The 13,634-nt window shown below is 35.5% G+C and overlaps 1 protein-coding gene across 3 annotated transcripts in view; it reads right to left on the bottom strand.

Annotated features, from left to right (window-relative positions):
- LOC141476553 (ras GTPase-activating protein 1) overlaps positions 1-13,634 on the bottom strand; it is a 94,909-nt gene that overhangs the window by 31,262 nt on the left and 50,013 nt on the right. For all 3 annotated transcript variants that reach the window (XM_074165236.1, XM_074165238.1, XM_074165237.1), the window contains 5 exons: positions 10,144-10,222; positions 7,636-7,756; positions 5,932-6,088; positions 3,645-3,732; positions 1,397-1,474 (listed from right to left, as the gene is read on the bottom strand). In XM_074165236.1, coding sequence (XP_074021337.1) covers positions 1,397-1,474; positions 3,645-3,732; positions 5,932-6,088; positions 7,636-7,756; positions 10,144-10,222 — 523 coding nt within the window. The remainder of the gene's footprint in view (positions 1-1,396; positions 1,475-3,644; positions 3,733-5,931; positions 6,089-7,635; positions 7,757-10,143; positions 10,223-13,634) is intronic.

The raw sequence follows: 13,634 nt of genomic DNA, 5'->3' as shown, positions 1-13,634 counted from the left end.
CATTAAATACATTTTAAACAGTCTACTATTTTACAAACTTCTGAACTGCATGCAATTCATAGCTTAATCAAATATCTACTGATATCAACTGAAGTCAATTTAGACAAATACAGGAAATATCATACTTGATCAGGTCAAAACTCCATTTAAATCCAAATATTCAGTACCAGAAGTTTCAAATGACAGTTCAAGAATCCCTGAAACTGATATAATTTCTATAAGACACTCATGGAAGTATGATTTTTGATCTTTATACACTTTATTTACCTTTATCATTCATGCTTTTTATACTTTTCACCTCTCTAAATAGTTCAATACTTCCCACACTTATTTACTTGGAAATTCTTTTACTCATTCCAGTCTATAATAAAAATAATTTTCTCATTTCCTTTATGCATTTTGATATAAGATGATCAAAACTAACTGTATCCTAAATGAGAATAACATAAATATTAAATAGCATCTACTTTCTTTTTTCTTTTCTTTTCTTTTCTTTTCTTTTCTTTTCTTTTCTTTTCTTTTCTTTTCTTTTCTTTTCTTTTCTTTTCTTTTTTCTTTTCTTTTCTTTTCTTTTCTTTTTTCTTTTCTTTTCTTTTCCTTCATGCAGTCTAACATTTTCTTTGCTTTTGGAAGTATAGAATTAGTTTAGATGATCACTCTGTACGTGCTTCGCTTTTGTGGCTCCCAATTTCTTCTGTCAGTTCAAATATCAATTTACCTAATTTAGTTTGGTTCTTGAGAAGTATTCAATGATCTTTAATGTTGACTACAGAATAATTCTGCATTTCCTGAAAAAAAGTTTTATTCCTTTTTCCATAGACTGATAAAACAGCTACTTCCAACATTCGTAGCATTCAAGGATACCAGGGATTCTTGATTCCTATTATTCTCCAATCATCACTGATCTAGCCATTTATAACTATCTGTCCTTTACTTCTGAAAGAGGTTCTGGCCACAACAGTACTCTCAAGAGACCAAAATAAATTATGCCATAATCACAGTTAAGTATGTATTTGTCACTGAAAAATGAATAATATTAGTTATGCTAGTATTTTGGTTACGTGTGACATAAGTCTCTCAAATCTGGTGAATTGTAAGAGTTAAGACAATACAAATGCTGAATTCTTGACACTTTTACTCAAATGTGGTCAGAAATTAATACCTAGGAAAGCATCTGCCAATTGCCTAAAACCATTTTGTTCTTTGTGTATATAGATATTATAATAAAGTGGAAGGGATTCCAGTTGTTTTACCAGAGGTACTGCACAACTCCAAGAAAAAGAAAGTACATGCATGATTTATTATTGTTGAAAGGAAAGTTCTGAGATGCATCATCATCATTTTGCAACAAGGAGACAACCTCTCCCCCCCCCCCCCCGCATCTATATAGCTTCACCTGACGTAGACGTTTATTTGATGTCCCTGGACTGTTTTTTCTTAAACTGCAAAACATCTGCAGAGCCTTCATCCAGTCCTAAGAGAGAAAGGCACAAAACAGTGTAACAAAAAGTCAGATTCAGCTTCTTGCAGTAGAGCAGATGTCTAAAAAAAAATAATACATTGAAGTATCTGAAGTTGTTTCTTTAGCTTACAAAGAACCAACTTGTATGCAATTCAAAGTATGAAAATTTGAATAGCAAAGCTAAATTCATATCTTTCTCAGTAAAACATAAACATTTGCAAATTTGAAAGTTTCTCTTTTAGAAATATCAAGCATTACTAATGGATATACAGTGTTACCTTTATCAATTTTCCAGATTAGTTATATTGAATTAAATACAAATTGTATATAAAATGAAGAAAGACTTAGTCACTTCTGAGAAAATAACAGTCAACAACTCAAACTGTTCTGAACATTCTCTCCTCTATTTTTATATTGCAGTTGTATTTTACTCCATATGCTTCAAACAAAAAACAAAGCAGCATTAACAGAGAAACACCAAGAAGTATAACCTACACCCCCATTCTCTCTGCTCACAAATACATAAAGCAGAGTAGATACTTTGGAAGGTGGAAGATATGCTATAGCCTCATTCCCATGTTTTCACCACCCCCCCCCCCCCCCAATTTTGTAAGCTCTTATGAAGCACAAAATTTAGGCTTTGACTAACATTTATAAAAGTGTAGCTCAAAGATCTACTACCTACTCTCAAAGTACAATTTAATAATACCATTAAAGAAAAAAATATTTTCATTCTTACCCTTTACACTACCTTCCACATTTTTAAAATACAGGTATATTCTATATTGCAGCTATTCTCAGGTAAACCACTGAGTAAAGTTTAAGCTTTCAAAACCTTCCACAAAAGGAAGAACTGTCAACTATGCATCACATTTTTATTAGCTTGCTTTCTTATTTACATAAGGAAAAGGAAATAAAGATCCATAGAACCTACTAAATACTCTAAATTAATCTAAATATTTCCTAGATACAAAGTCATCTTTATTCCCCCTCCTAACAGGAAAACTTATCCCCTTAAATGCCAAAGTTTACAGCAGCACCACAGTATGCACAATGACACTAGCATATGAGGCTGCACTCTACATTACATTCACTTAATGATTTGTACAAACCTCAGACAACATGCAATCCATTGGACAGCTGCTTTGATATTTACCACACTATATGAAATCCATCAAGTTTTCCTTAATATACCAACAAAACTATTCTTCTGTGAAATGTTACAAGGTACAGACAGCTGTAACTTCTGAGAACAGAAGTATCAGTAAAACATCTGACTTGCCTGAACCAGAATCATTTTATAAAAGAAAACCCTGTATTCTGTATAAATGCAATGAACAGCTTAAGTGTTAAGCAAATTAAACCAAAAGCAGATTATACCAAGTGTTCAGAAAACAGGACTGGATATTCTGCCTACTACACATTCTTAAATAAAATCAAATGCATAGCTTAACTTCTGACACAACAAGTATATTTCAGAGCTCTGGAATACCAAAACAACTTCATGAATAAGAACTTTGTCACATCTTCCATATGCTCTCCTGTTGGTAAGTGACTTTTAGGAATTAGACTCCATTCCTACAATTCTTAAACAGCAAACATTAACTGCTAGAGAGCTAACAACTAAACGATACCAATGTAAAACAAAAAAACCCCACTAAACCACTTATTTTTCATGCAAGATCAGGGCCTAAGACTGTAAACAATGACCAATTTATGAACAGGACAAATAACTGTAAAAGGCCCAATAGATTCTAATTGGTGGGCATACCTGCATTAGCATTTTAGTTCGTATCAGGAATGTGCTCTTGAAGCAAAACTCCCATTTACCATGCTCTGGTTCATTACATGGAAGAGTGTTGGAGAGCAAACAATTTTTTTTTTTGACTGAACTATTCCAAAAGATATTATCCAGAAATATCTAATGGAAACTAATGGAAGTTCAGTCTGTGGGACCAGAACTTGTCCAAAGTAAAAATCCTAAAGCGCAGGTAATGTAGGTGCTGGATTCTCAGCACCAACTATTTCCCTTACAGATCTGCTACTACTGCATGGTCTATATTTGCTAATGGAGGCATAGCCACCATCTGTGGTACATTTGCTTTCTATTAGAGAAGGATAATATCATTAAACACTACAAAACAAAAAATTTAAAATTATATTTACCAACAAAAGCTCTCACCTGTGCTTGTTCTGGAGTTTCTCCTGCAAAGTAAAAGATGTAATGCTCTTCACTGAAGTGCTGAACTACTATCTGAAAACAGTTCGGCCTTAAAAACAAACAAAAATGTAGCATCATCATACTTGGAAACAGGAAAAACCCCAACAAGAAAAGTTTCTACATGCTTCAAAAGTGCATTTTGGTTTGAATGAATTATGTAATTTCAATAAAATTGCACTGCAGTTCAACTAGTTTGTTTCAGAATGTTTAAGAAACTTGGAACAGTTTGTACTGAATATGCATTTAATCACGCATTATGGATTTGTTGTTTTAGGACTTCAGGAAACTATATTAACATAAGGAACTCCTTATCTGAACATGTTCCACAGCTCTCAGAACCAATAAAACGTGTATTGGATCACATACTAATCATTGAATATGTGTGATATAAACTTCTAAAGCTTTAAATGCAATTATAACATCTTCACCATTTTATGTATCTACACTCATTTGTCAAGAAGTATCAAAAATATTTTGTACTGTTACATTACAAGCTAAAGTGCACACTTGATTTACGGCCTCTCACATTACGTTCAAGGGAATTTAGTTCTCCCAAACGCAGGGTTACATGAAGGATCTTACTTCACTTGCAAGTGAAGTTTCAGTCGCCCCCTCCCCCTATCCATTGCTTAGAGAAATACTGGCATGGCATTTTGTGGCCATGCCCACAGGAGGATTGGGGGGGGGAGGGGAGAGGGGCAAGAAGTAGCCACATCAGGGGCTACTTAAATCATTTTCACCAAAGACATGCAAAGATACAGCCCTTGCTGTACTTCTGATAAAAGAGGAAAGGTAGTTTTTACCACCTACTTAAAATATAAGAGGAATTTTGTCTCAGGTACAGTTCTTCACCAACAACTTTCCCAAGTAGGTGCAACCATGCATCTCCTTCTACCCACATTTTCAGCGTTACTTATTATCCAACTACATTTTAACCCACAGTACAGTGTTTCTTAGAAGCTGCTTAACAGACAGTCACCATTAACCAAAATGTTCCTTGTTTACAGTCTACACCAAAGTTTCTGACATAATTGCCAACTTACATGAGGAACATTTCAGTAGTTTGTTTTTTTTTAAAATGGTACTCTTGTATCTATGGCTCCTCATTGCAATAGTTGAGTAGATTTTTCAAAATGATTGAGAAGTGTATAAAAATCAGATGGTACAAGAACACCAGATCTTTGCAGCTTAAGAAATGCCACTTATTTTAAACGTCTATCTTCACATTATCTCTGTGAAAAGACTTAAAGTTGATTAAATACTTTTAATAAATATTAAGATGCATGGAATAACCAGAGCTTCTGTTTAATGTGTTTTTCTATCTGTTATGAAAAAATAATAACATTTGTAGGAGTAAATGCATCTTTTTCTTCTATATCACACAGGACTGTGCATTTTTTTGTAATTAATGAAAAAAAAGATGTGACCTCTTTCATCTTAGTTACCAATGATATCAGAAAGTGTTTTGATTCTCAACTTCTTTGCCAATAATCACATCACTTGCAGTTGACATATTTTGAATAACCAAAATTAGTACAGTAAATGAAACTGAAAATTATCTCTGAATCTAATTTTCTTACAAAAATAATTTGTAAAATGTTTGCTTATATGGACTAACTTACTGCTCTAATGTTGGTCTAATCTCATTCTTACTGATTCTTAAATAGAAAAGCACTGATAAGTTATCTAACTAATTTAGCTTTCTAATACCTATCAACAAAAGAATGCAGATCTTTTGGAATTGACAAAATTCTTGATCTTATCAATTCTTGGTTCAATAGGATTAAAATCCTCAATACAGTTGCTTCGTAATCTTTTTAATGCCTGTAATACGAAATGTGGAACAATTAATACACAATATTGAAAAATGACAATGCAAAAGGTCAAATCATTATCACATCATATTGCATGATAAAATCTTAAGAAGAAGTTCTAAAATTTCTTACTAGAAGTTGTTGCTAGCAATCAAGTTGCCATGGCTTAACAAGTTACCATTAATCAGTTAAATCTGTCTACATATGCTCTTGCAATCTACACCATCTATGGAATAAAATGCAACGTGAACCAAGAGTCACAATGCTTTCATTTCATAATTAGCAAAAGCTAAAAAACCACACATGGACAGTTACCAGGGCTCAGGTGTCAAAAAAGCAAGCTTATTGTGCCAGTCTGTTCATTAGTGTATATCCCTCAAACTAGTAGTAAACTGTCCTGCGGCATGTACAAGAATTAAAAGACAGTGCCCTACCTGCCAAATAAACTATCATGTACTCCATAGACTGAACACACACTAAGGTCTATTAATCCTTTAGGTTTTGTGGCTCTTTTTTCACTTTCAAAATAAATAAGCTGGGCATCATTTCCCTCCAATATAAAGTACAAGTTTTTCCATCTCTTTCCTTTACCTGTAAGGAAAGGAAGTAAGAAGTTATAATATTGTTTTAAAGAAAATGTAAATTTTGTAAATGAAGAAAAAAGAAGGCAGGTAAGGTTTTTGTCAAAATACAAACAGAAGAACAATGGACAGTTAATCACGCTTAAGCAATAACATCAGTATACATACTCAATTTTTTGCAGCATGTAGCTAAAACTAGACCCTCTTCACAGATTCAAGTACAATTTTAGATGGTTCTCTAAACATTTTCATTAATCTCAACAGGATTAAGCAAGTGCATATGAGCTCCGTTCATATCAGTGGGAAGACTGTGTCTATACAGTCTGCAAATAACGTGTGATGCTGTAAGCGATCCAATTTATCCACCACAGCCCTTCATAATAAAGCACTAGTACTTACTGTTCTGGAAAACTAACTTTAACATACAGTTATTATACTCTACTAGATGGGAGACTGATTTTATTAAATTTCTGTTCTGTATGCAGGTATGTGCATCTCTCCACACCTACTCAGTACTCCTACTTGCACTTTTAAAGTTATCATTATCCCTTTTAGGTAAAGATTTTCACTTCAAGTTCATTCTCAGCTGATTCCCCACCCGACCACATCCCTCTACACCTTCTCTCAGAATTAGCACTCTCAAGAGAAGAGATGCTTTCCTTGCTTTATTCAGAGGATCTAGTTTTCCTCTGAATTTCCTTTGAATGCGTCTTTTAAATTTGGCTACATTGAAATGCTTACCTTCCTTCTCACTTTTTCTTGCTATCCAAATCACTATCTAGTACTTATTGTTTTAGCTACTTTGTCATATGCAGAAATGTTATTACTCTTTTTTTTTTTTTTTTTATTTTTTCAAAATCAACTTTAGTGGAAACAGAAAAAGTAAAATCATGATACTTGGAGAGGAACTAGCTTCCTCAGAACTTCAAAATCTTGCTAAATAGTAATTCTTCAGGGATATATTGAGATGAGTCAGGCAGCTTTTAATCCAATTATTCTATGCAATGTTGATGGTATCAATGCTAGAACCTTAAAAAAGTCTCAATGTACCTTGTACGCCAGAATATACATTTTTAAATTAAACATATTACCTCACTTGGAATAACAAAATTAAACTAGCTCTGGTCTCCAATGAAAGTACTGATTTACATTAATCCAGCTCTCTTTAATCATTACGAACCCCTCCCGGAACAACAATTGGACCGGGACCTAACATCCTGTGATCATCTGAAATGTGAATACATTTTATGAAAATGCATTTCATTTAATGATTCTGAATGTTACCTTTGGAAAAAGGCGCTTAGTTTTTGTGCTGTTTTCTGATTTTTTCAGAAAGAACTGCCAATCAACATCTTTATATTGCGTGTCATTTTATATATTATGTCTTTATATTTATGTACTTCTTAAGGAAAAAGAACCTTTCATACCCTTTACAGACTTTCTACCACCTTTTGCTCACTTCAATTTTGCCTCCACTAGTACCAATACTATACAAAACATGCATCCATATCTGCATTTTTTAGAAAAAAACATTTCACAGAAGCAAACAGAACTCACTTTTTTTCAGAAGATATCCTTTTTTGATAATATTTTTATAAAAAGCATCCTTTGTTTTGCGACGAATTGTATTGTAGATTTCTTTTCCATCCACTGTATCATTAAGCACTTGTTCTTGATGCTGGTAAACAAGGAAGAAATCAACATTTTTTTAAGCTCAGAAATCACCGTGAAACAAGCCGCAACTGAAATTGTATTGAATGCTACCAATTATTATTATTCTCTCATGTGTTTAAACAAGCTAATATAATTTAATACAATACCTTTGCCAGAAAAGTAATATAACTATTTCTTATGGAATGATTAGGCCAGAATTATAATATGAGAAGAAAAATAAGGTTTAAATACAGACCAACTTTCACAAAGTAACATCTCTATTTTTTTAACACTAAACAGAAAGCAGCATCTTTCACAGTGATTTATGCAAAATTTACACACGTCTTTAAAGGTTATTTAGCTTCTAACTGTCTTCTACTTTTGGGACTGAGTAATTAAGGATAAACTCTGAATCAACAAGAATGAGGCAGATGACAATTAAAATGGAATGATTAACACACAAAGTTGCACAGTCCCTCACTAATCTTATTAGCACTCATGTCCTAAATGGGTATCATTCTAACAAAAAACAATAGGAAAAAGTAGAAACAGGAAATAGAAAAAGGATAAATTCACATAGAAAACTAAGATCTGGAAATGTAAATACCAAGCTAGAATGGCCAAAAGCCAAGCTTGACCTTACCGAGTCAGCTGATCAGCAAAAGTTCTTTAGCCGTAAGAAAATACGAAAAGCAAGACTGTCAAGCAGTGAGAACAGTATTGAGATGAAGTGATACATGCACTGGCTCCATACTAAATACTCTTAACTTTTCTCCCCCCCATATATCTATAAGAATTAAGGTTTTGAACAACATGACAAAGGCAAGATGAAAAACATTTCAGTAAAAGGAATGACAGGATTCACAATGGAAGCAATACCCAAGTTTTTACTAACTCAAGATAATCTCCATAACATAGCTATGAAAGAAACAACGTACAAAACAACAGATCTAGTGAAAAATATAAAGTAAATTTCAAATTAAAACCAGGAAGTCTATTAGATTGAACTGAATAGCGTGCAAGACTTCTGAAATTTTTTTCTTCAAAAATAGAGCATGACAGTATGTGGGAGAACACACAAAAAATGTAATTACACAACAAATTTATTTTTTTTAAAAACAAAGGAAAGACAAATATATCTGAATAACTTAAAAGAATTTGATGCAGTCTCACATGAAAAATTAGTCAACACAGAGAAAGTTATTGATACAGGAACCATAAGTGGATAAATTGCCAAAGTGAAGATGATTGCCATGATCCAAAAAGAATTACGTAGAACAAGGAAAGTCACTAGGTGAAGCTTTTCAAGGATCAGTCTCGGAATTCAAATTTCCTCACGTTTTTTTCAACCACATTACAGAGCGTGAGTTAATAGTAGCCGACAACTGGGAAGCATTGATGACAAGCCAATCAACAATAAAGGAACGATCAGAATAATAAGGCATAAATCTAGTAATACAACGTAAAATTTGCACTTGTTGATACTTACCAATAGAAAACAATATATTATAATGTGGCTACAATAATGACACAGATAATATTCTAGGATATATCTGGTAAGTACTCTCACAGAAATAAGGAATTACTAATGACGTTATTCTGAGCTGTTCTGGTCCATTACATTCAAGAAACACGAACTCACACTGGAATTGGTGGTAGTAGGGCAACTACAAGAACGTTATGAAGAGACAACAAACAGATTTGGTATGCTCAGCTTAGTGAGATGACTAAGGGAGAATACAAGAAATGCCCTTGTATTAATAAAATAGATCTAACAAAGGGGTAACTATTTAGGTTGGAAATTAAAACTAAATTTCTAACCATCAAAACAGGAAAGTTTGAGAACAGATAGGGAACAAAGTATACAAATATACTTTAGAACTAGCTATAACTATGAAAAACTAGATGATGTGGATTGTTTATTATCGGTGGTCTATTAGGATGAATTTATGCTACAGGGCAACAGTGTTCCAGAACACACCCTGTAATCCCAGCCCCCAATCATCTCTGAAGCTTTTCTGTGCATATAGGTTTTCTCTGGGGGAAGAAAGACACCAGACACAGAAGAATGGAGGGCAGCCTAGTTCGCCCCCTCAATCCAACATGGTATTAAGGCACAGCATTGGTTCAATCAGGAACGAGAGCTGGGGACACAAGACAGAGCATTTACACCCCAGACCACAGACAAAGCTTACCATATCATCTGTTTACTACAAGCCAACCTTAGATAACTGAATGCATATGAGGATAAAATGAAAGAAACGCACAAGCTCAAAACAAAAAATCAGGAGGGGGATGATGCTGCTTAACTATCATGGATACCTCTACTGTAATTCAGTTCCTATATTATAAATATTTGAGGATTCAGTCAATATCTTCAATAATAACAAGTGCTCAGAGATGAAGTTTTACCTGCACTGGAACAGGATCTTTAAGGTAATATCCTTCAACAATCTGTTCGTTTCTATAATGTTCAATGATCTCAGCAATACTGTTCAAATAAGAAAAATAAGATTTAAAATGTTAAACCAGTTAGTTTTTCCTCTGTATGAGACTTTGCTTATCCATGCAATCACACTAAGTTTCCTCACAAATTTATAATAAAAATCAAGTGTTAAACATCATAATCTCATTTGCATAAATGAAAATTCACTAATACACTGAAGTCAAGAAAATTCACAGAACTGTACTCATGATGTATTAATTCTAAACTCTACAGAACATTTTCAATTAGTTGTTATAAATGCCTGTATCGGGTCTGGCTGGGATGGAGTTAACGTTCCCCATAGCAGCCTTCATAGTGGTGTGCTCTGTATTTGTAGCTAGAACGTGTTGATAACAAACCAGTTTTGGCTACTGCTGAGCAGTGCTCACACAGCATCTCAAGGCTGTCTCCCAAACTCCTCACCCCCAAAGGCCAGCGGGGGGGGGTGGGCAAGAGGTTGGGAGGGGACATAGCCAGGACAGCTGACCCAAACTGACCAAAGAGATATTCCATACCATATGATGTTGTGCTCAGCAATAAAAGCTAAGAGAAAGGAGGAGGAGGGGGAGCATTCGTTATTAAGGCGTTTGTCTTCCAAAGCAACCGCTACGTATACTGAGGCCCTACTTCCCAGGAAGTGGCCAGACTTCACTTGCTGATGGGAAGTAGAGAATAAATCTTTTTGTTTTCCTTTGCTTCCGCATACAGCCTTTGCTTTTCTCTATTAAACTGCCTTTATCTCAACCCATGAGTTTTTCATCTTATTTTCTCCCCCTGTTCCACTGTGGAGGGGGAGTGAGAGAAGGTCTTGGTGGGCACCTGGCGTCCAGCCAAGGTCAACCCACCACAATGCCAAATGAGTACACTACCTTTTCCACATTCAAATAACACATATGCATTTCCCAGCTCTCTAACCAGGATGAAAATTGCTATTTTATTTTCCAAGTCCTAGAGTAACTAGGGAAGGGGAATGGGAGATACTTCAAACAGTGCAAAGCAATTTCCTTATAGGAAGTCAGGAGTGAGAAATAAAAAGTTTTGTAACATGGATTATGCAGATAATACTTCAAAATCATTGAGCTATCATGTTAAATTAACTACCCAGTCAGCAACACTCCTCTACAGGGAAGCTTGCATTCTGATTACCAGAATCAAGTTTAAATTGTATTTTGAAGGATCAGGAGAAAAGTAGTGACAGACAAAAGCTAAAATTAAATGTATCTTTGAGATGCTCTCATTTTTGCAGTTATTGAAATTTACACTGTAATAAAGAGAAGTAATGTTAACATCAACACAGATGAATCATTCATATACAAAATATCAACCTGAAAATAAAGAACTAAGTAATTAAGTGGAGAACAAAAATATACTTTATGTGTTTTCTCACGTCATATATACCGTAAGCTATGTGTGCAAATGTAAACACTAAGGCACGTGATAGATCTTTGTCCTACTACAGTTGGACAAAATTTTGTACAAAGGAAAGATGTAAGATACTATAAAAATTATCATAAAGCCATGCAAATACAACAACACAAAGACATCTCTGTTTGCTTTTTCTTTATCTCATTCTTCTAAAGCTATGAACTAGTGTATGCTTGTTAAGTCAATGTCCCACGAACATTTTTAGTTTTCAGGTTTGTAGTGACTTGAATTTCTCAGTATTACTAAAAAATAAATTTCAATTTTTATTAATATGCAATACGTATATGCCATTTTCTCCATAAAGATTTAAGCTTTACCACACTGCATAAAATGGCTGGAGAGCAGCCCTGAGAAGAACTTGGGAGTGCTCGTGGATGAGAAGCTCAACATGAGCCGGCAGCGCGCACTGGCAGCCCAGAAAGCCAACCGCATCCTGGGCTGCATCAAAAGAAGCGTGACCAGCAGGTCATGGGAGGTGATTCTACCCCTCTACTTCTGCGCTCGTGAGACCCCACCTGGAGTACCGTGTCCAGCTCTGGAGTCCTCAACATAGAAAGGACATGGACCTGTTGAAATGGGTCCAGAGGAGGGCCACGAAGATGATCAGAGGGATGGGAGCACCTCCCCTATGAAGACAGGCTGAGAGAGCTGGGGTTGTTCAGCCTGGAGAAGAGAAGGCTCCGGGGAGACCTCATAGCAGCCTTCCAATATCTGAAGGGAGCCTACAGGAGAGCTGGAGAGGGACTTTTTGTCAGGAAATGTGGTGACAGGACAAGGGTTAACGGTTTTAAATTGGAAGAGGGGAGATTTAGATTGGATACCAGAAAGAAATTCTTTACTGTGAGGGTGGTGAAGCACTGGAACAGGTTGTCCAGAGAAGCTGTGGATGCCCCATCTCTGGAAGTGTTCAAGACCAGGCTGGATGGGGCTTTGAGCAACCTGGTCTAGTGGGAGGTGTCCCTGCCCATGGCAGGGGGGTTGGAACTTGATGATCTTTAAGGTCCCTTCCAACTCTAACCATTCTAAAAAAAAAAAATAATCACTCATATTTTGCATGTTGAACAGCTATTGCCAACATTTTGTTACAAGGTGTCCTGGGTTGAGAGACACAGGACTAACTTTTCTTCTAATGATGGGGAATTGCACTTTTAGAAGACTCTAGTGTCTGAATTCATGAAAATATTTACTTTATAGCCAGCCAGGCTCTGTGGGATTCAAGGTCTCAGTGTTTTCGAGCCTTGCCAGGTGCAGGGACACGGAGGAGCAAGGCCTGGGCATTTGACCCAGGCTGGCCAACAGGATTATTTCATACCATGAACGTCACATCCAATATAAATTAGAAAAGTTTGCTACGTAGTTCTCTCTCCCTTGATGGCGGCGGTCCAGAGAACAACTTGCCCTGGTGCCGGACCCCATAGGCCTTCCCTTCCTCCTGAAGCCATTGCGCTCGCAGTGTCCGATATTTGCTGTCCACTGCTTGGAGTGCACAACTTCCTACTGATTTCATTGGCTGAGTATAATTCTTGTATATCTTATATCAGTATTGGGATTAATACTGGTTCTTTAGTATTATTATTAATTATTTAGTCTTAGTCTATTAAATCTATTTATATTTCAACCCTCGTGTTTCTTTGTGTTCCCCGATTCCCCTTTCCGGGTGGGGAGGGGTCATCGGGTGATAGAATGATTGCCTAAACAACAATAAATTGTTATGGGTTTTCTCAAACCATAACACGGGCAATCAATAATAAAACAGCTTTATATAATTTTTTCCTCATTCATCAAATCGAGAATACCTTGACTGTCAATGCCTCCTCTCCTTCTTTGGTTAAAAAAACAGGAGTCATCCCTCAACATAAGAAGCAATCTCCTGATTTCTTCCTATGTTGTAAAATGAGCTGAAGAATAAACTGAGCTGTATTTGAAAACTCATTTTGGAGTTAGAGTACTGTATAGACTAGGACTTAATGCCTTGATGGAGTGATTAACTCAA

Source organism: Numenius arquata, chromosome W (genome assembly GCF_964106895.1).
Source record: "Numenius arquata chromosome W, bNumArq3.hap1.1, whole genome shotgun sequence".
Lineage (NCBI taxonomy): Eukaryota > Metazoa > Chordata > Aves > Charadriiformes > Scolopacidae > Numenius > Numenius arquata.
Note: the sequence above shows the minus strand (reverse complement) of the source record. Positions and strands in the feature narration are given on the sequence as shown.